The 21817-nt window shown below is 54.4% G+C and overlaps 1 protein-coding gene across 2 annotated transcripts in view; it reads left to right on the top strand.

Annotated features, from left to right (window-relative positions):
• The window catches only part of Kirrel1 (kirre like nephrin family adhesion molecule 1), a 101336-nt gene that overhangs the window by 74321 nt on the left and 5198 nt on the right, over nucleotides 1–21817 (top strand). Inside the window, exons 2-14 of one of the 2 annotated variants that reach the window (XM_033765705.1) lie at nucleotides 6074–6223; nucleotides 7966–8115; nucleotides 12494–12651; nucleotides 14763–14913; nucleotides 15862–15967; nucleotides 16083–16231; nucleotides 16389–16516; nucleotides 17255–17381; nucleotides 17454–17554; nucleotides 18959–19157; nucleotides 20396–20503; nucleotides 20674–20813; nucleotides 21673–21750. In XM_033765705.1, the coding sequence (XP_033621596.1) occupies nucleotides 6074–6223; nucleotides 7966–8115; nucleotides 12494–12651; nucleotides 14763–14913; nucleotides 15862–15967; nucleotides 16083–16231; nucleotides 16389–16516; nucleotides 17255–17381; nucleotides 17454–17554; nucleotides 18959–19157; nucleotides 20396–20503; nucleotides 20674–20813; nucleotides 21673–21750 (1745 nt within the window). Of the gene's footprint in view, nucleotides 1–6073; nucleotides 6224–7965; nucleotides 8116–12493; nucleotides 12652–14762; nucleotides 14914–15861; nucleotides 15968–16082; nucleotides 16232–16388; nucleotides 16517–17206; nucleotides 17382–17453; nucleotides 17555–18958; nucleotides 19158–20395; nucleotides 20504–20673; nucleotides 20814–21672; nucleotides 21751–21817 lie in introns of both variants that reach the window. The other variant, XM_010641043.2, reaches the window with a different exon arrangement.

Below are 21817 nucleotides of genomic sequence, written 5' to 3'. Positions count from 1 at the left end.
AAAAAAAAAAAAAAAAAAAAAAGAGTAGTTAATACCCTTGTTAGGTGATTGTGTAAATTAAGTGAAGTTGTATCAGTGAAGTGCTTAGTACAGCAGTGACACTTCCAAAGCAGAGACTTTTTATTGTCACTGCTGTTTTCTACTGGTAATCTCGGTGCCTTATGGGTTGGCATTTTGTGAATCCTTGAAACCTCTTTGGATGCTCTTAATAGCCATTCTAGCCATGGGTACTTCTCTTTTCTCCATGCAGCGACATTTACACCAGTTTCCCCTGTGTTGGTGGTGGTGGCATGCAGAGAAGTCCTGTCTTACTGTAGGGCAGGATCTGAAAAGCGCAGCCCTCCCAGGGCTATACAGGGTGCAGACGAATGTCTGAGCTCCAAAGTAAAGGTCAGAAATGGGAGCTGGACAGGGCCCATGGCGTGGATAGTTCTATGTAGGGCAAAGGCCAGGGAGTCAGTTCATGTAGAAGAGCAGATATCCATGGATATTCCTAGTGCATGGCTTAATGCCAAGTGCAGCAGCCGTGGATCTCAAAGACCTGAATTCAGAGCCTCTCTCTCTGCTGCTAGACAGCTGTCCCTTTAGCATCCACATCCAGAGCCTTATTTCCCTTTTTTTTGTAAAATAGAAGTAATCACTGCCACTGGGAAGTGGATTATTATGCTAGAAACAGCGTCTCCTGAGGTGGGTGCCTTGGTGCCTTGGTGCCTGGCACATAGTTGGCTTCTTGTGATAGGGTTATTTATTTATTTTAATTTTTGGTGTTAGGGAGAACTCAGTACCTTGTGCTGGTGAGGCAGGCCGTGGAACCATTGAGCTAAATCCCCAGCCGGGGGGTATTTATTTTTGAGGAATGTTGCCAGGGCGGGAGGGACCAGAAAGGTAAATCGTAGCATCTCCGTTCTTTCAGGCTCCCCGGAGAGCAGGGAACCGCAACATAGGAGGGACTTCTAATCCGAGGCTGGCTGTGCTGAGTGCTTTCACCAGAAGCCCAAACAGTGCAGTGGGGGAGTAGGGGAGAGAAGCATCCAAGACTGAGGCGGAGAGAGTTTTGTGTCACCGCGCGGGGGCGCGCCATGATCTGAAGGGCAGGGGTCTGGGAGAGGTCAGGTCCCTCCCCATCTACAACTTTGACAGGAGCCATGATCTCCCTGCACCTGCTGCTCCTCTCCCAGTTCCTGCTCCATAATCTCTCTGACTCTGACCTCTGCCTTATTGTCTCTGTTCTCCTCCTTACCTGCTTTCGAACCCGGGCTGAGCTTCCAGGAATCTCCTGTTCCGATAGAAAAGACAAGAGGCCCCAATACAGGTCGGGGCCCCTGGAGCCTGCGGCCCCACACTAATGTGTCGCAGAGTGGACACTCTGAATCCCTGGGCAGGAACTGCTCCCCCACGGCCCACACACCGCCCTTCACAGGTCTCTCGGCCTCCATCTCTGTGCTGTCTTCTTCTGCCCTGGCCTGGGTCTTCGTTCTGCCGCAGCACCTTTTCTAACCGAGCGCCCCACTTCCTGTCCTGTGCCCTCCGGTCTCCACCGTCCCTCTGCCTCTGTGCGGGTGTCTGTCTTTGTCTCTGTTTCTCAGTGTCACTTGCGCCTCTGTCAGCCTCCTCCTTGTGCTTTGTGTATGTGCGTGTGCGCCGTGTTCACAGCCCAGTTTTTCTCTGCCTGCCTTCACAGGCTGCTTAAGAGTTCACCATATGTGTGATGGTGTCTCGGGCCGGGAGGGAGGGAGATCAAAGCAGGTGGGAAGTCACTTAAACCCAAGGAAGCACTCTGGCTGCAGAGGTGAGGCGCCTGGGTTGGTGTTGCACCAGCCGGCGGCTCTGTCTTCGCTTTCTGTCTGTAGTCAGGCCCCTCCTGCTTTGCTTCTAGCCTGGCTTCCCACCCCTCGGCCACACTTTTTCACTGCTTTGCTGTTTGTTGCTTCCTGGAAGTAGGTGCTTCCTGGATGGGACCAGGATTTCCTTCCCAGTTCGAGCTGAGTCTGCTGTGGCAGAGGTGGTAGGAAGCCAGCTGGGTACTCAGGACCTCAGAGGTGCACAATCACCACTCGGTGTGGTGCGTGTGGTGCGCCATGTGCTCTGAGTTCATGTCACCTTCTTGACACTGGAGGACACACCAACACCTTATCCCACCTCTTTGCCTAAGGCCACCAGGGCACCTCCCTCCTCTTGCTAATAAAGTGCTGTGTCTGGAAATCGGCCGACCCTGACCAGGGGTCTTCGTCATCATCGCCTGTCGTCCCCCTCCTCCCCCTCCTCCCCTTCCTCCTCTTTCCTCCCAGTTCCCTTGTCACCCTCATTCTCACAGCAGTGCCTTCTGGTGTCTCTTACTTTTGCCCTTCCCACACTGCCCCTCACTGACTTTGTCAGGGAGCATCTGAAGACTGACTTCACATCCTTCCCCACCAAATCCTGGCCCACTGGAGAGAGCACATCACCCCCCAACCCTCCTGCTGGCCCCTTTGCCAAAGCTGTGAACCTCACCTGGATGTGTGTATGGGTGGGGCTCCCTGCCTGCTTTTCCCGGTGGGGGTTTCCCAAGGCAGGGCTGTTGGGTTGGGTATTTGCTCGCTTGCACTTTATCAACCAACAGACTTATTTGGAACCCTGGTGGTGTGCCTGGCAGCCGAGGCTTGAATGATGTAGTCCACGGTCAAGAATGTCTCTGGGCCAGGCAGGGAGGGTGGAACCAGTGCCAAATGGCTCCTACTATAGCAGAAGAGAGATGTCGGGTTGGGAGGGAATGCGGGCAAGGCTCGCACGACTTCCCAGAGGTGACTATTTGAGTCCCAAGGGAGCAGGAGGGAAGAGTGCCCCTCACCAAAGCTTGCACAAGGGCATGAAGGGGTGCAAAAAGCCAGGTATGTGCAGAGAAGAGAGAACAGGACTTGGTGATAGGAGACTGGGCTCCTTACCCACTCATGAGCCAGCCGGGCACTAGGGCGCCTGGACTCCATCTGTAACGCTGTCCTGTCTTTGGGGAACAGGAGTGTTGCTTGTAACTTTCTCAGGCTCAGGATCTCAGTGGCCTTCCTGGAGTTAATTTTTGAGACCACTCATTTTCCTCCTCTCCACACTCTGCTGGGTCATCGTTGCTTCCATTTCCCGGCTTTTAAATTTTACTTCAAAATCCGCAAATCCCCAGAAAGACAGAGACCATCCTCTTTATCACCTTCCTGTTCATTTTCACATAGTCCCTCCAGTTGTCCGCTTGCATCGTCTTAAGGGCTCAGGATAGATAATGATCCTCGCTGCCATTTAGTGGGAATGTGCAAGAGACTGTTTCAGGCACGGTGTACCCCTTGGTGTGTTTGACTTTCACAGCTTTCTAGAGGTGGACATTATCATTCCCCAGTTTACCGAGGACGAAAGGGAAGCTTAGAGAATAACTTGGCCAAGGTCACTTGGTTAGGAAGCTGCAGAGGCAAGTGTAAGCCTCAGTCTGTTTCCTATGCCTCAGCTCCTGGCGGTCTGTTAATATAGAGAGGGACTTGTGTGGCCTATTCTAGACCTGCCACTGTACAGGTAAGCAAATGCAGGCTTGGTGAAAAGTGACAAGCCCGAGGTTGCCTGCTCCTCACCCGGCTGGACCCCTTCTCCTGACTCCTGCTGCAGGTCAGCCACCACCTAGCTCCCAGCGGACAAGGAGCCAGCTGCTCAGTGTCCTCTGGAGACTTCAGCAAGAGAGCAGGGTGTCCTGGCTTCATGCAGGAACGCTGTGAATATAAAAGCCGTCCCTGAACCAGGGCTTATTGGGCCATCCCACTCTCAAGCCCTTGACTTGGACTCCAGGGGGCGTGAGAAGGAGAAACTGTGTGTGTGGAGAGTTTGCAGCGTGTAGCTGCTTTAGAGAAATGCGCCAGGATATGAATACATTTGAATTATAATGAGGGCAATGCCTGAATTAATAATGCTGGCTGCTCACCTGACCCATCCTTCCCCCAGGATCTCAGCACCTGCCACCCTCGTCCCGCAGGATGAAATGTGGGTGAGCCTTGTCCTTTCCTTCTTTAAGAGATATGCACACAAAGTCAGGTCAGCAGTGCTGGGGAGCCACTCTCAAGTATGGCAGAAGGACCCCGTTTCTTTGAGCCCTGCACACTTGTTGCCTTGTGAGCTGAATCAGTCCACTAAACCAAGAGAAAAGAGGCTGTTTTATATTATATCATATTCTGGCCATCAGACCATTCCTGGCCCTGCCTTGTCCTTCTCAGCCCATAACCAGTGTGGACAGATATTTAATATTCAGGGAGATTGAGGGGCCGGGGATTTAGCTCAGTGGTTCCGCCTCCTGCCACGCAAGCACAAGGACCTGAGTTCGATCCCTGTTACAGAAAAGATGGAGGTGGAGAAGACAGCATGGCTCCCTGCCTTGGGGTAGAGGTTCTCATTCTGGTGGGACAGATAGGAGAAACACCACCAACAGCCCCAGTCACCAGCTGCCCTCGACCTCCTGACAAATATACAAGAATAAGCCCTCATGGCCTGAGACAGGAAATCCTGTGGATAAAGCTGCAGCAGTAGGGCTGAGTGATGGACAAGCTGTGCTTGCTCAAGGAGCTAAGGGATAAGTCTAAGAGGGCTTCCTAAAAGTGGAACATTCGGCAGATTGGAGAAGGGGCAGAAATGGGGCTGGAGGAAGAAAAGAAGGGAGAGGGTAAGACTAGGATTCTGCGGCTGGGGTGTAGCACAGTGGTAGAATCCTTGCCTAGTGCTGACAAGCCCTGGCTTCGAGTCCCCGGGACATGGAAGATGGATAGAATCGTTACCTCTACATGGTTTTAAAGGAATGTCCAGAAATGGTGAGGGATGAGCATATATTACACACCGGAACCACAGCAGATTGGAGAAATGTTGGGAATCTGGGTTTGGAAAGGGCTGGATTTGGGGGTTGTGGCCTCTGCAAAGGCTTTGTGCCGGGAGGGAAGAAGAGGAGGAAGTGCTGGCTTGGGTTACCTGGGTGTGCTGGAGGTGTCTCCTACCCTCCCTTCCATCCTCTGCCTCCTTACAGCATGGTGGCCGACCAGTGATGGAGTGAGCTGGTGGGTGGGAGCAGTGGGGGAGAAGAAACCCGCAATCCAATTCCCTGCTCCATTTAGGCTCCACAATTAAAGGCAATTACTCTGCAGTTCTCTAATCAAATGCTCCCGGGCCGAGCTGCCAGCCGGGCAGCCATGTGTAGCTTCCCACAGCCAGAGAGAGAGTAGAACAAAGTCACATGGCCTCTTGGCTCACACGGTGCTGGGGGCTGAGTGTGTGCAGGTGTGTCTGTGTGTGGACACTCGCGCCCCAGCTCTTGGGTCGAGGAAGGAACAGGGCACAGGGCTAGTGTACCAAGAAGTGGGTTCTGAGCCACTTTGTTTGGGATCTGTATACACGTGGCCGTGTAGACATGGCTGACACATGGAATCCACCCTTCTGCTCTTGAAGTTGTCATTCTTGGGAGAAATGATGCCGAGTGCAGACGCACACTTGTTGCCTTGTCTTGGCTCGTGTGACTCATGTCCTAGCAGGAGTCACGGTGGTGGATTCATGCATCTGGGCCTGAGTCCAAGGATGGGGTGTGTGTGTGTGTGTGTGTTTGTGTGTGTGTGACCACCAGCAGCCTTTATCATGACTGCGTCATCTGCGAATCTGGGTGTGGGGGAGGCAGGCAGTAGGGTCACAGAGGAATAGCCTAGGACCTGACAGGCAGGGGCTCCAGCACTAAGACCAGCTGTACTGTTCACTGGGTGCCCTTGGGTAAGCCTCTCTTCTCCCTGGACCTCAGTGTCCTGCTCCACAAAACTGGGGGTTGGGCCAGACCCGTCTCCAAGGCCTTTGTGTGATCCATTGCTGTGATCGCTAAGCACTTCAATGCCTGAAACCCACTCCTGGGGGCCACTGAGGGAGAATGAAGGGAAAACCCGTGACTGCTCAGAGGGAAGGGGTTGGCGCAGCAGTGGGGCAGGGACTGAGACTGTCTCCCTCTTTCAGGGAAGGAATCGGAGCTGGGGTAGGGAGACCTCTTGGCAGAGCCCCTCTCCTCAGTCACCTCCTTACCCGGTGACCACTTGGGTTTTACCAGGGACCCAGACCCGCTTCAGCCAGGAGCCAGCTGACCAGACTGTGGTGGCCGGGCAGCGAGCCGTGCTCCCTTGCGTGCTGCTCAACTACTCTGGTATCGTGCAGTGGACCAAGGATGGGCTGGCCCTGGGCATGGGACAGGGCCTCAAAGGTAAGTGGCCTCTCCACACCCAAGTGGTGACATCTTCACCCTCGTTTCTCATTCCCAAGACTCCAGGACTCGCCATCCCTCGCTTTCCTTACCAAGCTCAGCTCCCCTCTCCCTCTCCTCCTGAGCTCAGTCTTTCCCAGACTGGATGGGCCTAACAAAGGCAGTGCAGATCTCTGGGAGATAGAGGAAACCAAGAGAACTTCGCATATGTGAGCTGCTGTTGGACAGACACATCCTGAGTGGCCTCAGGCAGACAAGTCAAGCAGGAGGTGTCAAGACAGTACTGGTGGGACTCTAGGTACTCTGTATGCTCCTCTAGTGCTGTGTGCGGGCTGGCTGAGTTCCACCTTCTCTCCCCTGCCCAGGCTATGTTTGCTCAGAGGCCTAAAACTTGTTTTAACATCAGCCTGAGCACTTACTTATTCATTCAACAAACGTTTATTAAGCACAGGCTATATACTTGGTGCTGAAGAAAACATGATTCGTTCAGGATCAAAAGACCAACCTCTTATATTCCTAAGCAAATAAAGAGTCCTTCAGGAAGGCTGCCTGGGGGGATTGGGTAAGGAGTTGGGACACCTAGGCCCTGGACCTGCCTCTGTCACCTGTCAGCTGGGAGACCTGAGGAAAGCCACTTCCTTTCTCTGACACTGGGAACAGGCATTACAGTCACAGGACTGCCTGCCTTATAAGTGGTCCTGTGGGTTTTGCACAAAACAGAGTAGATACTTTGTGAAAACAGTTAGCTGAAAAGCCCTGTGATGAGGGCTAGAGATTTAGCTGAGTGGTTCCACCACCTGCCTTGCAAGCACAGGGACCTGAGTTCGAACCCCGGTACCAAAAAAAAAAAAAAAAGCCCTGTGATGGTGTCAGTGCAGGGAGTGCTGTGTATTTCTCTCAGTACTATTTTTGAGGGGGTTGAGGTTATTTACAGTGGGCTGTGAGTGTTGGTACAGGTAGGGGAGATCTGTGTGTAGACATCTGTGTAAAGGAAAGAGGTGGTTCGGGTGGATCTGTTGATGATGGAAAGAGAGAAACTAGGAGAGCGAGAGAGATCAATAGATATGGAGTGAGAAGAATCGATAGCCGCTGGACAGAGGAAGATCCTGGGCGGGAGCTGACGGTGGTGACTGAGTGAGGGTGTGAGCTGTGAGCAGGAGCCCGGAGGAAGAGGCCACGGAGACGGATGGAGGCCACCGAGGGGCTGGACGCCAGGGCCCTGTGTAGGCAGGAGCCGGTGGACCATGCCTTGCTGTCCCTCCGTGGCACATGGGGTGAGACCTCAGCCTGTCTTGGGCTTCCCTCTGCCTTGTGAGTCCCACAGAGGTGCCCGCAGTGAGCTCGGGCTGCACCGCGCTGCCCTATATTTCCTCTCACCCACACGCGCTCTCTCTCTCCCCCTCTGCTTTCTCCCTGCTGGCTGCCTTTTCCCCTCTTCCTTTGCTATCATTATGAGAGGCATTTGTCTGCAAACAGCTCCGGAGATTTCATCTGCTCCTGCTCATCTCCCCCCACGTCTGCCTGCCCCCATCCAACCCTCCTGCTACGTGGCTCCCGGGCTCGCTGTGGGGGGCCCTGACACATTGGAGTCTGTCTGCCACTTCCAGATCCCACCTGCCGTGGTGCCCAAGGAGAAGGGAGAGAGGGAGGCGGCCGGGGGTTGGGTGGGTCCTGACTCGGGACAGGCGGTGGGGAGAGGATATCATTCCTGAGACTGCGCCTCACCCTTTGTCTTTCTGCAGCCTGGCCGAGGTACAGGGTCGTGGGCTCCGCGGACGCCGGGCAGTACAACCTGGAGATCACAGATGCCGAACTCTCTGATGACGCCTCTTACGAGTGCCAGGCCACGGAGGCCGCCCTGCGCTCCCGGAGGGCCAAGCTCACCGTGCTCAGTAATGACTGCCCCGCCCCAGCTCAGTCTCTCCCCTCTCCGATTCCCTGGCCTCATTTTCCGCACACCATCCCTGCTCTCCCTGTGATTATCTCTGACAGTTCCTTCCTTCGGCATCTTCCAGAGCCAAGTGCAGATGAGAAGAGAACAGGGGGCTGTGGACAGTCACTGGTGGCCCATAGGGGCCATCGGGTTTGGCATCCTCTGCTCTGGCCATTCAGGACCCAGACCCACCTTGGCGCATAGCATGGATGGAAACAGGCTCTTCCTGCAGGAGCATTTGTGTTGATGGAACGCCCTCCCTTCCCAGCTCCCCAGCAGTCAGGCTCGTGGGTGAGGGAGCGTCTCCCTCCTCCTTTTCACCCCCTCTGTTGCCTCTGAACTTCCGAAACAGCCCTGTTGCTCACTTGCACCCCAGCCCGGCCGCACCTCTCCTGGGTGCCCCCTCCACACTCCCTGCACGAACCCCTTCTCTTAGATTCACTGGTGCCTCCTCAGGGAACAGGGGTGCAGTCTGGAAGGAAGGGCCTAGAAGTCTGGGGCTGGGCTCCTGCTGTGTCTGCTGCCAGCTACAGCTACAGGAGGGCTTGTCTAGTGAAAGCTCTGCTCCCAGCAACACTCTGTGTGGGGACGAAGCAGATGGCCCTGTATGGTAGCCCCTGGGACCATCTGAATAACTGGTGACTCTCCCGTACACGGGACCCAGTAAGGCCAGCTCTGACACCCCTCACCCCTCTGTCACCTGCCTCCAGGCCTCGGACTTTCTGCCTCCACAGCTCAGTGATCTCCCATGTACTCTCTGGCTTAGGCTCTTCTGCCTGGGACCCTCTCTTCCCTTTTGTCATTAACTCTGTTCTGTCTCTTTCCTGCTTCCTTCTCATCGACTCTGATCCTCCTCTTTCCCCTCCCTCTAACATGAAGTCATTGAAGTGGGGAGTAAGAGAGGAGCTGAGATGAACTGAACTTATTATTTTTGGGCAAGGGGAGTAAGAATGTGACAGGTTGTCTCAGGTAGCAGAAAGAATCCTGTGCTGCTGGGAGTCGAGACCTGGGCTCTGATACCGCCTTGGCCATGCCGGCACTGGGACCCAATGGGGTCATGGCCCCTGGGCATGGGTTTTTCATCATTGATGTGGCTTAATGACAGTGACCTGTTCTTAGTAAATGCCACTTCGTGCTGCCTGCCCGGGAACCATGAACTATGAAGATCTGGGCAAGTGTGAGGTGTCAGAATGTGAGGACTGGAGGGACCTGGTGACCGGTCCTTTGGAAGGACCAGGACTCACAGCTGGATGGGGACTTGCTTTTCCTCAGTAGGACTAAAGAAGAATAACTAGGGGGAGAATCGCAGTTAGAGAGCAAGAATTAGAGTTGAACACGAAATGCCAAGACATCATCTTACGTCCATGCTGGACCAGGCATTCCAAGGAAGCCATGAGATTTCTTCCCTAACTGCCTCTGTTTGGACCCTGAAAGGTGCTACTATTGTCCTAGAGAACTCCCATCCGAATAAGGGGCCTCATACTCTTCCCTTCTCTCTCCTGCTCCATACACAGATGGAGAGGGAAATGAAGAAATTCAACGAAGCACCTAGGTATGGCTAGACTAGGGCTTGATAATGGCACCCACTGGCTTGGCTCAGCCCACCAAGTTTTCCTGGAGAAGAATAGCAGGGGGGAACCTTCGCTGGGGGAGTGGCTTGTTAAAAAGCCTGCAGATCAGTGAGGGAGAGCTTCAGTGTGGGAACCTGACTGCTTGTGGAAGGGTCTGGTCATTGCTGAGGGCGAGGCCTTCTCTGACTTGAGTGAAGGAGAAGAAGAGCTGAGCAGGAGGCAGATGGTGAGTCCTGATGCACCTCTCCCTCACTCGCCACCTGGCATCTCTCCCCAGTCCTCAGACACCTGTCACCTGCCCCACACAGAGGCAGCAAGAAGGGGTGGCATTCTCCCTACCCCGTTACCTGCCTGCCCACAGCTTTGGCTGTGGCAGCGAGGGGCCCTTACACTGGACAGGGCAGAAACAAGCAGCAAGCTGTGCCCCTGGTCTGCGATCAGCCTCCCTCTACCCTCCAGCACCATAAACTTATGCGCAGCCTCCCCCAGGCCATCCGCCTTCACAGAATGGCCTCTTTCATTCCCCTTGCGGCAGGCTTGAGAGCAGGCCTGCCCCCCTCCCCAGCAGACGCAGAGCCAGACATAATATAGATCTGCAGACCTACAGCTCATTATTCACGGCAGTAACAACTGGAGTGCAGCGGCGATGAGTGTGGCTTTGGGTTTGGGGGGCTCGGTGCACAGCACAGCTCTACCATTCTTTGTCCTCGGAGCCTCAGTTCCTTATCTGTAAATTGGGGTTAATGATATTTCCATGGACGGATTAATGACTTGTACTTTGTGGTAAGGATTAAATGAGACCATATACACGAGGCACTCTGGCTGACACGAAAGGTAGGCGTTCAGAATGGTAGAAATGATTGTTGATCATGTTACAGCCTACAGTTGGCTTCACGTACCCAACCGGAGCTCTGGAGAGTGGGTGTTGATGTTATTTTTGAAATTTTATAAATGAGGAAACTGAGGGAATAGATATATACACAGGCTCACTGATACTTATTTAGGATTGAAGTCACAGGTCAGAAACGCGTGGTTTATAAACAAAGGCACCCAACGATCCACGCCATTGAAGGGCTGGCTGAGCAGACACCTCTATAACCTTAGTTTTCTTTGCCCAGATTTGGAGGGGGCATTGGTGATGGGCCCATGAGGGTGGGTGAAGAGTCTGGAGAACTGTAGAGGAAGGTGGCCTGTTGGCAGAGGTAACAGACTTTGCCTGATTGGCAGCCAAGGGAACCGAATAGAGTAGAAGGCCAGGGCTCTACTAGTCCAGGACTTCTCGGTGTGATAGTGAGCCGCTTCCCACCTCTGTCCCCAGACCTGCCCCCCATCTGGCACTGGAACCTGATAACTCCAGGGAGCGAGGAAGGGGAGAGCCCAGGATTCAAAGGATAATTAGCCAGGCAGAGCCATAGCCTCTGCTGGTTTTCATCAGGGAGTAAAGCTAACGCATTTTACACATCACAAGTGGCCCACCTTCTAGTTTATATGCAGTACTGCCCTGACCTTCAGAAGGGGCGAAGGAATAGCCATTATTATGCCTCTGATGAAGAAACTGAGACTTGGTGACTTCCGTGACTTGCCCAAGATCAAACAGCAGGCAGATAGATGCCAGGATTTGGAAGAGCCCCCAAATTCTGAACTGTCTCCCTTTGATCCCAGTGGGCATGCGTGAGTTAAGAGAATGCCAGGATGCTGAAAGTGGTTCCCTTCTGCTGGAAGCCGCCATAACTGGAAAGCCCTCCCCATTCCCCCCAGCTCCACAGGCCTCCCAGTTCCCTCCCAGGGGTTCCCCCGAAAGCTCCCTCTCAGGCTTCCTTTTCTCCCCTAGAAGGAAACAAACAAGACCCTTCCTCACGGGTGGACTAAAAAGATTATAATCAAAGACCTTAGGCCTTTATCACTCCAGGTTGACTGGTGATCATCCAATCTCTGACCAGACATTGGGAGTAGGTGCAGAAATAAGAGCCCATACCCTACAGGAGCTGATAGTCTGGTGCACCTTGGCATCAGAAGTCTGTGGGGATGCATGTAGCAGGGAGACAGCTCCTGTTTGCCAGTAGATGTCCAGTCCATTCCTTTCCTTAAGCATTCAGCAAGGGCCAGCTTTGGCCTTTTTCTAGGCATTGGAGACGGTGTATAAGTATTAGACGAGATCTCTGCTTTTCCAAGGGATAGCAGTTTTGATTGGGGTGGGGGCAGATAGCCTTCATAAGTAACTCCAATACGGGGCAGAAGTGCTAAGGCCTGGGAGTGACAGGCTGAAGTCTGGCCCTGGGAAGCTTTTGCATCTACTGGGATTTGACAGGGTGGTAGCACCTTACAGAAGGACATGTCACATCCCACATAGGAAAAATAAGCATAAGCAGAGACCCTGAGGAGATGAAAAACCATAGGGCTGGAGGACCCCAGAGCAAAAGGCCCCACGGGCTCGGAACTCATTCTGTGAAGGCAGTCACCTTCTCGAGGTGCAAGCTGTATTAAAGGCCTGAGACAGCCCAGGCTTTTCCTCGAGGCTGTCCCTCGAGCTCTAGTGAATATACTGGTGCAGTGTTAGGGGGTGTGGTGCAGGCTAGGAAAGAAAAACCAGCAAGAGGCTGGGGAAGCTTGTAGAGTGAGCGTCTCAGGTGAGGCCAGGGCAGGAGCAAAGCAGTCATTGTAAGTTAGTGTAGGTGGCACCGCCCCGCGGAGAGGCGCAGATGGAGAGCCGACTCCAGAAGCACAGAATTCGGTCCCCAGGGCTGACTGCTCTGCTCTCCCTGGCAGTTCCCCCAGAGGACACCCGGATTGATGGAGGCCCCGTGATCCTGCTGCAGGCAGGCACCCCCCACAACCTCACATGCAGAGCCTTCAACGCCAAGCCTGCCGCCACTATCATCTGGTTCCGGGACGGAACGCAGCAGGAGGGTGCGGTGGCCAGCACGGTGAGACCCTGCCCGCTTCTCTGGGCCCAGCCCACCTTTTTTTTTTCTCCCCCACAAGGTCTGACCACAGACTGAGAAGGACAGAGCCAAAAGACTGATCCTTCAGTGGTCATCTGGTCTAATGCTTTGACTACATAGTTGGGGAAATCATAGCCCCAAGAAGAGAAGTGGATTTCCAGGGTCAGCACATCACTCAGCAGCTGAGCAGAAACGGGTGATCGAGCACTCCGTGTGCCCCGCGCTTGATAAACACCTTACGGACAGGCTCTCCTAGTCCTATAATGTGGGTGCTGCTTGCACCTCCCAAAGACAGAAACTGGTCAGAGAGGTTGAGTGCTTTGCTCAAGGTCACACAGCTGGCAAGCAGCAGAACTGGGATTTGTACCTGGGTATACCAGTGTTCTGCCTCCACTGATCAGCTCTACCCACTTCTTCCAGCAGCAAGTCAGCGCCTTTACCCATTCGTGACTGCTAAGAGATGGGGGAAGCAGGGGTTATTTATCCTGTACATGTGAGAGGAGGAAGCCTTGATGGTGAAATACATTCAGCAATTTGCCCAGGATCATGTGATAAGGGTGAAAAGCAGAGATGGAATTCGAATCCCCTCTGCTTTGGGTTCCTTCTGCTAGCTGCAGGCTGGTACCTGTGTGGCCACCTCTTTCACGGGCGCTCAGGAGATGCTTCTCAGTGTGGGGAGAGACTGCTCCCCTTTGTTTCTCCAAGGGTAGTGAGCCCACTGAGTACCTGACTTTGGCTTTTGCTCTGCCCTGCGTGACCTTGGCCAGTTCACTGCAGTCTTGGTGTCAACATTGGGTAAGTGACCGTATGGACTTAGTAGTGTGGAGCCTTTTCAACACCAAGAGCTGTTACTTTTCTCCTGTAGGGCTACGTGTTTAAAAATGTTTCCGCAGCCCAACAAGTGTCTGTCTGTGGCATTATTTGTCCATTTCCATTTTCCATATTCATTTAAGGCTAAGGCCCTGTGACAGCCGTGTTACAACACCAACTGGTTCTGTGTGGTCCTCCGAAGATGCAGGACCTGGCTCTGGTTGTAGCACAATTTCCCATAAGCAGTGTGCAGTATGAAAAACACTAAAGATTCCCTTAATTGTACTTAAGAACCTCAGTTTAGGTGTCACGGAGCCAGTGTGAGTCTCCGTCCTTTGTGCCCTGCCTTTCCCTCAAGGAGTCTACAGTTAGTCAGGAGACACCTAGCAGTGCTGACATTTTAGGGCCGGGGATTTAGCTCAGTGGTTCTGGCACCTGCCTTGCAACCACAAGGACCCGAGTTTGATCCCCGATGCCAAAAAAAAAAAAAAAAAAAAAAAACCCCACCAAAACTGACATTTCACATGAGGTGCCTAAGCACAAGGGTATAGATGGTTAAATTCAGGCTGGGAGACAGTCCTGGGCTGGGCTGGCCCAGAAAGGAAGAGGAGGGACTTGGACAGGACTCAGAATTCCAGGAATGAGGCTGTCCTACAGAGGAAACTTCACAGCATCAAGAGTGAACCACCCCCATAATCTGTGAGCTTCAGCTAGTGGCCGTGTATCCACACCGGTCCATCTGTCCTAATACATTTATCACAGGTGTGCAAGATGTTAGTGATGGGGGCCCGTGAGGCAGGGGGAATTAAGAGCTTTAAAACTGCTCTTAAAAAGTCGATTAAGGCTGGGTGTGGTGGCACACGCCTGTAATCCCAACACTCATGGGCGGCTGAGGCAGGAGGATCGCTACGAGTTCCAGACCAGCCTGGGCTACGTTGTGAGTTCCAGGTCATTCTCAACTACATAGTGAGACCCTGTTGCAAAAAAAAACAAAAAAATAAAGTCGATTAAAAGCCGGGCATGTTGGCCCATGCTTGTAATCTCAGCACTCAGGCTGCTGAGGCAGAAGAATCGCTGATAGTCCGAGGCCAGCCTGAAACTACACAGCAAGACCTAGTCTCAAAACAAACAAACAAACAAAAAAAGCCAATCAATAAAAAGCCCGAGGGAAGAAGTAGCAGGGGTAGAGTTGAGCTTTAAAGACCCCCGCTGAGTCAGGTCCTTCAAGAACTGAGGAGAGGGCTTGCAGCTTGACCTTGCCTCCCACCCTTGTCACACTCCAGGAGCTACTGAAGGATGGGAAGAGGGCGACCACCATCAGCCAGCTGCTCATTAACCCAACTGACCTGGATATCGGGCGTGTCTTCACCTGCCGCAGCACAAACGAGGCCATCCCTGGTGGCAAGGAGACTTCCATTGAGCTGGACGTGCATCGTGAGTGGGACCTGGGGAGGGGCAGCCTCGGGAAGCACAGGCCTGAGAACAAGTGCTCCCTTCACCCTCCCAGTCCCCTGCTGCACCGGGCAACTGAGGCCATTGGGCCTTGGGGCGTTGGCTGTGCACTCAGGCAGGTCCTGGATTTAAATGGGTGTTCAACGTGGGGCAAAGATTTAATCTCACTGAGCCTCAGTTTCAGTTTCTGTACAGCTGTAGAAAATAAGCTGCAGACTAGACCTCCGTATCCACAATTCCACGCTAAGGTGATTGGGTGGAGAAACCTGAACCCAGCTCTTCATGGACCCTTTTGAACTTCGGTCATGTTTCCCAGGACATGTGTTCGTGTGTGTCTTTGTGGGTGTTGCACAGATGCTGCTGGGGGTGGGGTTTTTACAGAATAAAGAACCCATGCATTGCATTGTCTTTTTAAATATTTGGAAAATTCCACATTTTGAAACATTTCAGGTCCCAAGGGTTTCAGATAAGGTACTGTGGACCTCCTAGTGCTTCTTGGGTTGTGACCATTAAATAAATTATAGTGTTAAGAGTGTCTAGCAGAGTGTGCTTACCTGGTAGGTGCTCAAAAATTCCCTCTGCCCAAGGAACTATGGGAGCATGGACAGCAATTTGTTTGTGATACTCCCACTGTCCCCCGTCTCTTTCAGGGAGCCTAGCTAGGGCACACTGACGCCTAGTGGCCCCAGTGGGTTCTTGCATGCATTAAATAACTGTCCCTTGGCCTCTGGAGTACCATCCTTGACAGTCAGTCACCCTCACCAGCCCCCTACAGGCTCCTTGTGGAAAAGGTGAAGGTAGTGAACTGTATTGTTGGAGCTGATAGGCTGACACCCAGATTCCTGATCATACCAGAGTGGTGAGGTCTGAGTGTATGTGCTAGTAGGAAGGGACCGAAAAGACCCTGATCTCCTGTCCCCTATTTTGCAGATCCTCCGACTGTGACCCTGTCCATTGAGCCTCAGACAGTGCAGGAGGGAGAGCGTGTGGTCTTCACCTGCCAGGCCACAGCCAACCCTGAGATCCTGGGCTACAGGTGAAAGGGCCGGGGCTGGAGAGACCCTGAGTCCAGCAGCGGTGGGCACTGGGGAGCATTGTCTCTGGGCACAGGGTGGCAACCTGACCCCACCTCTCTGCTGCTCCTTCCCCAGGTGGGCTAAGGGGGGTTTCTTGATTGAAGATGCCCACGAGAGTCGCTATGAGACAAATGTTGATTATTCCTTCTTCACGGAGCCTGTGTCTTGTGAGGTGCACAACAAAGTGGGGAGCACCAATGTCAGCACTTTAGTAAATGTCCACTGTGAGTATCTGGGGTGGGGAGGCACAAGCAGGGGTGGAGAGGGAGGCTCCATGCAGCTGGAGGTGATGGGGGCATAAACATGGGTGATAACAGGCAGGAGAAGGGAAGGGAGACCTATGAGCTTGAGAACCTGACAAGCTGCTTCTCTCCACTTCAGTTGCCCCCCGTATTGTAGTGGACCCCAAGCCCACGACCACAGACATCGGCTCTGATGTGACCCTCACCTGTGTCTGGGTTGGGAATCCCCCCCTGACCCTTACCTGGACCAAAAAGGACTCGAACATGGTAAGACTCTCCTTGCCTGTCCTGAGTGCTGGGAGCAAGGGCACCGCCACTGGGCTGCAGCAGGGCTAAGGGACTGTGGTTCTTTCTCACATTGAACTGGGGATAACTAGGATCTTGGGATGAGAGAAGGACAGTGCTCGTGGTCCGCCCCACCCCTTCTCACAGGACAGTCACAGGACAGCGCGCCAATTAGAGGCCATGGGAGGGAGAAGCTAGCAACCTGTGCACGGGAAACAGTGAGGAGGGCCTAGGGAAGAAGGGCCCAAGGTATGTTTTGCAGTGATAAGAGCTGGTGAATTAACGGTGCAGAGGAAGGTGGGGAAGCGGGAATGAGCTGCCAGAGAGGAGCAGGCTGGATTCCACAGCTCTTTAGACCCACATTGGATAGTTTGGGCCAATTGCTGGATGAAGAATTGCAGTTAAAGCATCCTACCCATTTGGCAGTCAGAGCACTAGAACAGGTCATCAGAAGAGGCTGTGTCCTCTCGTAATTACTGCAGCCAGCAGCTGCCCTCTCCGGCCTCCCCATTCCCACCCACCCTTGGAGACCTGGTATGTTTAGGTACCGGCCTGTCTAGAGTTCAGGGATGGATCGGCTGGACTCGGGAACACCATCTCCCTGCTGGGAATTCACTTGTGGCCCTTCCTGCTTTCTTTCCAATGCCTCTGATGCGGGATCCTCACTGCTAGGGGTCCCGGCCTCCTGGCTCCCCACCCGAGGCTGCTCTCTCTGCCCAGGTCCTGAGTAACAGCAACCAGCTGCTGCTGAAGTCGGTGACCCAGGCAGATGCCGGCACTTACACCTGCCGGGCCATCGTGCCTCGGATTGGAGTGGCTGAGCGGGAGGTGCCGCTCTACGTGAACGGTGAGCGGCCAGGTGAGGCGGGTCTGGCACAGTGGGTTCTGGGCAGCCTTGACTGTGTCTTCTCGCTCACAGGGCCCCCCATCATCTCCAGCGAAGCCGTGCAGTATGCTGTGAGGGGTGACGGTGGCAAGGTGGAATGCTTCATTGGGAGCACACCCCCGCCAGACCGCATTGTGAGTGCCCCACGGCTCTGTGCTTCCCCAGCCTCCCCTGCTGGCCAGCTCCGACTTGGTGTCTTCGGCGTCCCCACGCCTTGTCTGCCCTGCTAGTCCTCTGCCTTTCTGTTCCTCTATGCCTTTGCCGGCGCAAATCCCGCCACCTTTCTCACCTGTGTGATCCTGAGCAAATTACTTGGTGTTTTGGACCTCAGTTTCCTCATCGATAAAACAGAGGCTGTAACTTACAGGGTTGTCAGGAGGAGGAGTAACTGCAGCAACAGGTGTGAAGAGCCCTGGGGAGCACCTGGTCCTCAGGTCCCCGTCAGCGCCTTCTGGCTGTCTCCTGGCCAAGAGGCTTGTTCTCTCCTCCCGCGTGCCCTGCCTGCTCTTCCTTCTCCCTTTTCTTCTCTCTTCCCCTTACAGGCCCTCCTCCCCGCAACAGTTCCCCTTCCCACCCTGCCCTGATCTTCTCTCCCTTTTCCTGCCTTCCTCCCGCTAGCCCCTCAGCATTGCTTCCTCCTCTCTCCTCTCCCCCACGCCATGAGCCATTAATTCCTTCCGTAACCATTAACCGTCAAACCCCTCATCACATTTAATGACCATTTGGCTAACTCCACGGCTGCCCAGGGACTCTTCATTACCACAGCCACCAGGCAGCGGGCGGCCGAGCTCCCAGGGGCTTTCCCTGTGGAGTGGGGAGGACAGAACCCTGGAAAGGAGCCAGTTCTCAGTTGCTCCCCCTCCTTGGGCTCTGCACGGTGAGAACGTGCAGGCGGATGGCCCGGCTGGGAGAGCAGGGACAGGGGCTCGGGGATGCTCCTCTCTGGTTCTTGCAGGAGCCTGTGGGTAGGTGTCCAGAGCCAGCCAGGCAGGTTTGTGTGAATTGGCGAAGGGTACAACTAAGGACTCAGACTCTAAGGCTGGAAGAAGTTACGAGTACTGTTCAGTGCTAACCTGGTTCCCTTGTTTTACAGATGAAGAAAATGAGTCTTAGAGAGGGAAAGAGAGCCACATGGGGACTCAGGAGGGAGAAAAAAGGACTACCACTGGGATCTCGGGTTCTTAAGTCCAAGCCAGAACTTTCTGTGCAGCATTCAGTGTCCCAAGATATCAGTGCATTAAATTAGCTATGTGCACAGTACATGGGACCACTTTAAAAAGAAAAGATCCCTGGGTCTCTCTCCTGGAGATTCACATGTAGGACGTAAGTCTCAAAGACTCCCTAGCTTAGTCTGACTCATTCTTGTGCAGAGTCAAGGGCTTGAGGCCATTTGTGTGGCTCTGGTTTGGGTACAGCTTGGGGTCAGAGGGCATATGGGGGTGAGGGTGCCTTGAGAGGAGGGTGGATCAGGTGATACCTGGACATGTGCACCTGCCACCTGCTACTTTCTTACTTCCTCCCTGTCCTCCCCGTCCCAGGCGTGGGCATGGAAGGAGAACTTCCTGGAGGTGGGGACCCTGGAACGGTACACGGTGGAGAGGACCAACTCCGGCAGCGGGGTGCTGTCCACGCTCACCATCAACAACGTCGTGGATGCCGACTTCCAGACCCACTACAACTGCACCGCCTGGAACAGTTTCGGGCCGGGCACAGCCATCATCCAGCTGGTAGAGCAAGGTGACTGGCCATTCACGGGGCAGCCTGGGGGTGTGATGCTCCCTTTTCTCCCTGGGCCAGGGCTTGCTTCCGCCCACACCCTGCCAGTCTCTCTCTTTCACCTCCCCACTGAAAGCTGGGGAATTTCACTCATTTTGTGAAGGTTTATTGAGGCTCTTGTGCCAGGCTCTGCGAGAGGGGCTTAGGGACAGCCAGGAACAAGACAGAAGCCTTGCCCATGAGAAACTCTCACCTCAGTGGGGCAACTTACAGAGCGGAAGCAAATGCACGCAGATGAACGAAAATGGCCTGCACAAAGGAGCGGTAACAGCTACCCGCCTCATGGTGTTGTAGGAATTAACTGAGAGAATATTTCTAAGGTGCCTGGCATACAGTAGATGTTCAGTAAGTTTGGATTTCTCCCACCTCTTCAAAAACTCTCCGTCTGACTGGAAAGACACGTTCCCTCCTTTGGGCAGTTCCAGCAGGGCTTTGACTTGGGATTCTCCCCCAGTCTGATAAGGAAAAGATAGCATTGTTTGTTTGGGTTTTTGAGTCCTAGCCCTAGACTGGGAAGCCCAGTCCCTTCCAGTGTAGCTGAAGATGCCTTCAGGGTGAGGTGCAAGATGCCGAGAGAAGAGAATGGACGGTTGGTATGGGGCACAGCCACAGCGGGGAAGGATCTCAGAGGAGAAGAGCCATAAGCAAAACTTGGGCCCAACTAGGACAGCCAGGAAGAGAGAAGGCACAGGCGGGATTCCCGAGCTCCTCCTCACTCGGGAAGCAGAGGGGACCTGAGGAACACTGGGCCAGGTGGAGGGTACAAGTACAGCAGGCACCATGGTGTGGATGGGGAAGGCACAAAAGAGGCTGGGACACAGGTGGCAAGGGCCCAGCCCAGGAGGGAGGATCCAAGCTTCCCGGGCAGCTGGGCCGAAAGAGACAACCAAGGCCAAGCCACGCTCAGCTACAGGGATGGGGTGTGGTCATGACCTCAGCTCGGGCCAAGCTGAAGCACAGACTCAACCCAGCCACAGTCCAGAGTTCGCGCTCCGTTGCTACCTGGGTTTAAACCTCCAGGGCCAAGAAACTCAGTCAAAACTTAGCTTTACCCGGATGTGCTGGTGCACCTGTTCCCCAGCACAGCACGATCCAGCGTTGCCGCCGTAGCTCTTCGCTGAGACTTCCGGCAGCACTAAGCTCAGATTCCCAGGGTGACCCCATCCTCACCGCTGCTCCTTTCCTTCCCCCATCGGAAGAGGTGCTGCCCGTGGGCATCATCGCTGGGGCCACCATCGGTGCAGGCATCCTGCTTATCTTCTTCTTCATCGCCCTGGTGTTCTTCCTCTACCGTCGTCGCAAAGGCAGTGAGTGTGACCCCTCGCAGCCAGGGCACCCCGTCCTGACCCTCCAGGGCACGCAGCGGGCAGTGCCTGCCGTGGGTGATGGGTGGGGGTGGCAGCTGAGCCCTTCAGCCCATTGGGGTGGAGGCCAGTGGACAGCATCAGGCCCAGCTGCATGCATGTCCCTGTCCCAGGCCGCAAGGATGTGACCCTGAGGAAGCTGGACATCAAGGTGGAGACAGTGAACCGAGAGCCACTCACCATGCATTCTGACCGGGAGGATGACACTGCCAGCATCTCCACGGCAACCCGGGTCATGAAGGCCATCTACTCGGTGAGGGGGCCACTCCTCCTGTCCCTGGTGCCCTTTCATGCTTAGGCCCAGCCCCAGCCAGCCTCTAACTACTGCCATCCCCTCCTCCCTCCCTTAGCTGACCGTGGTCCTCCCATGGACACCGACACGTGCCACACACAGGCACACTTGACACCCCCTGTGCACACTTACACAGTCACATTCACCAGTGCCAGGCTGCTTCCCTCCAGCAGAGAAGAGGCATGAGGGCTCCTTAGTCTTCCTGCGCTCCATCTACCCCATATGGAAACCCTTAGACCAACGATCCCCAACCTTTTTGGCAGTGGGGACCAGTTTTGGCGGGGGGCAGTTTTTCCTGGCGGGGGAGGGTTTGGGACAGTTCAAAGGCACGCTCTACCTAGATCCCTTCCGCACTCAGTTCACAGTGGTGTTTGTGCTCTTCTGGGAATCTGATGCCTCTGCCTCTGATCTGACAGGATGTGAAGCTCAGGCAGTCCCATGAGTAATTGGAGCACCTAGAAATAAGATGAAGCCTTGTTTGGCTGGCCCACCGAAGCCCAGATGCTAACAGGCCACAGACCAGCGGTGGTCCATGGCCAAGGGCCGGGTACCCCGCCTTCCCTAGACGTCTCCTGGTGCTGGGTGGCAGCAGCAATATACTGAATGCATGTTGCATATTAGCAACAGCATGAGTGTAGGAACCCGGGTCTCTGGCCTCTTCCCACCACACCCCAGAGCCCCTGCAGGGAGAGGATACAAGTCTGCCCTTGACCCCAGTCCCTTCCTTAAGCAGGTGGCTTCTGGCACGGGGACAGGGCTGGAGAGGGGGGGTAAAAACAGGGACTCTGTCTCCTCAACACTCACTCCTGCTGCTCTGCAGTCCTTTAAGGATGATGTCGATCTGAAGCAGGACCTGCGCTGTGACACCATCGACACCCGGGAGGAGTATGAGATGAAGGTGGGGAGGGGGCCCGCTGGGTGCGGGTGAGGACGGGCGGGGAGGAGCCGCGGGAGGAGGTGGAGTG

This window comes from Fukomys damarensis, unplaced genomic scaffold (assembly GCF_012274545.1).
Source record: "Fukomys damarensis isolate Sample0158 unplaced genomic scaffold, DMR_v1.0_HiC HiC_scaffold_19, whole genome shotgun sequence".
Lineage (NCBI taxonomy): Eukaryota > Metazoa > Chordata > Mammalia > Rodentia > Bathyergidae > Fukomys > Fukomys damarensis.
This window is presented reverse-complemented; position numbering and strand designations above follow the sequence as displayed.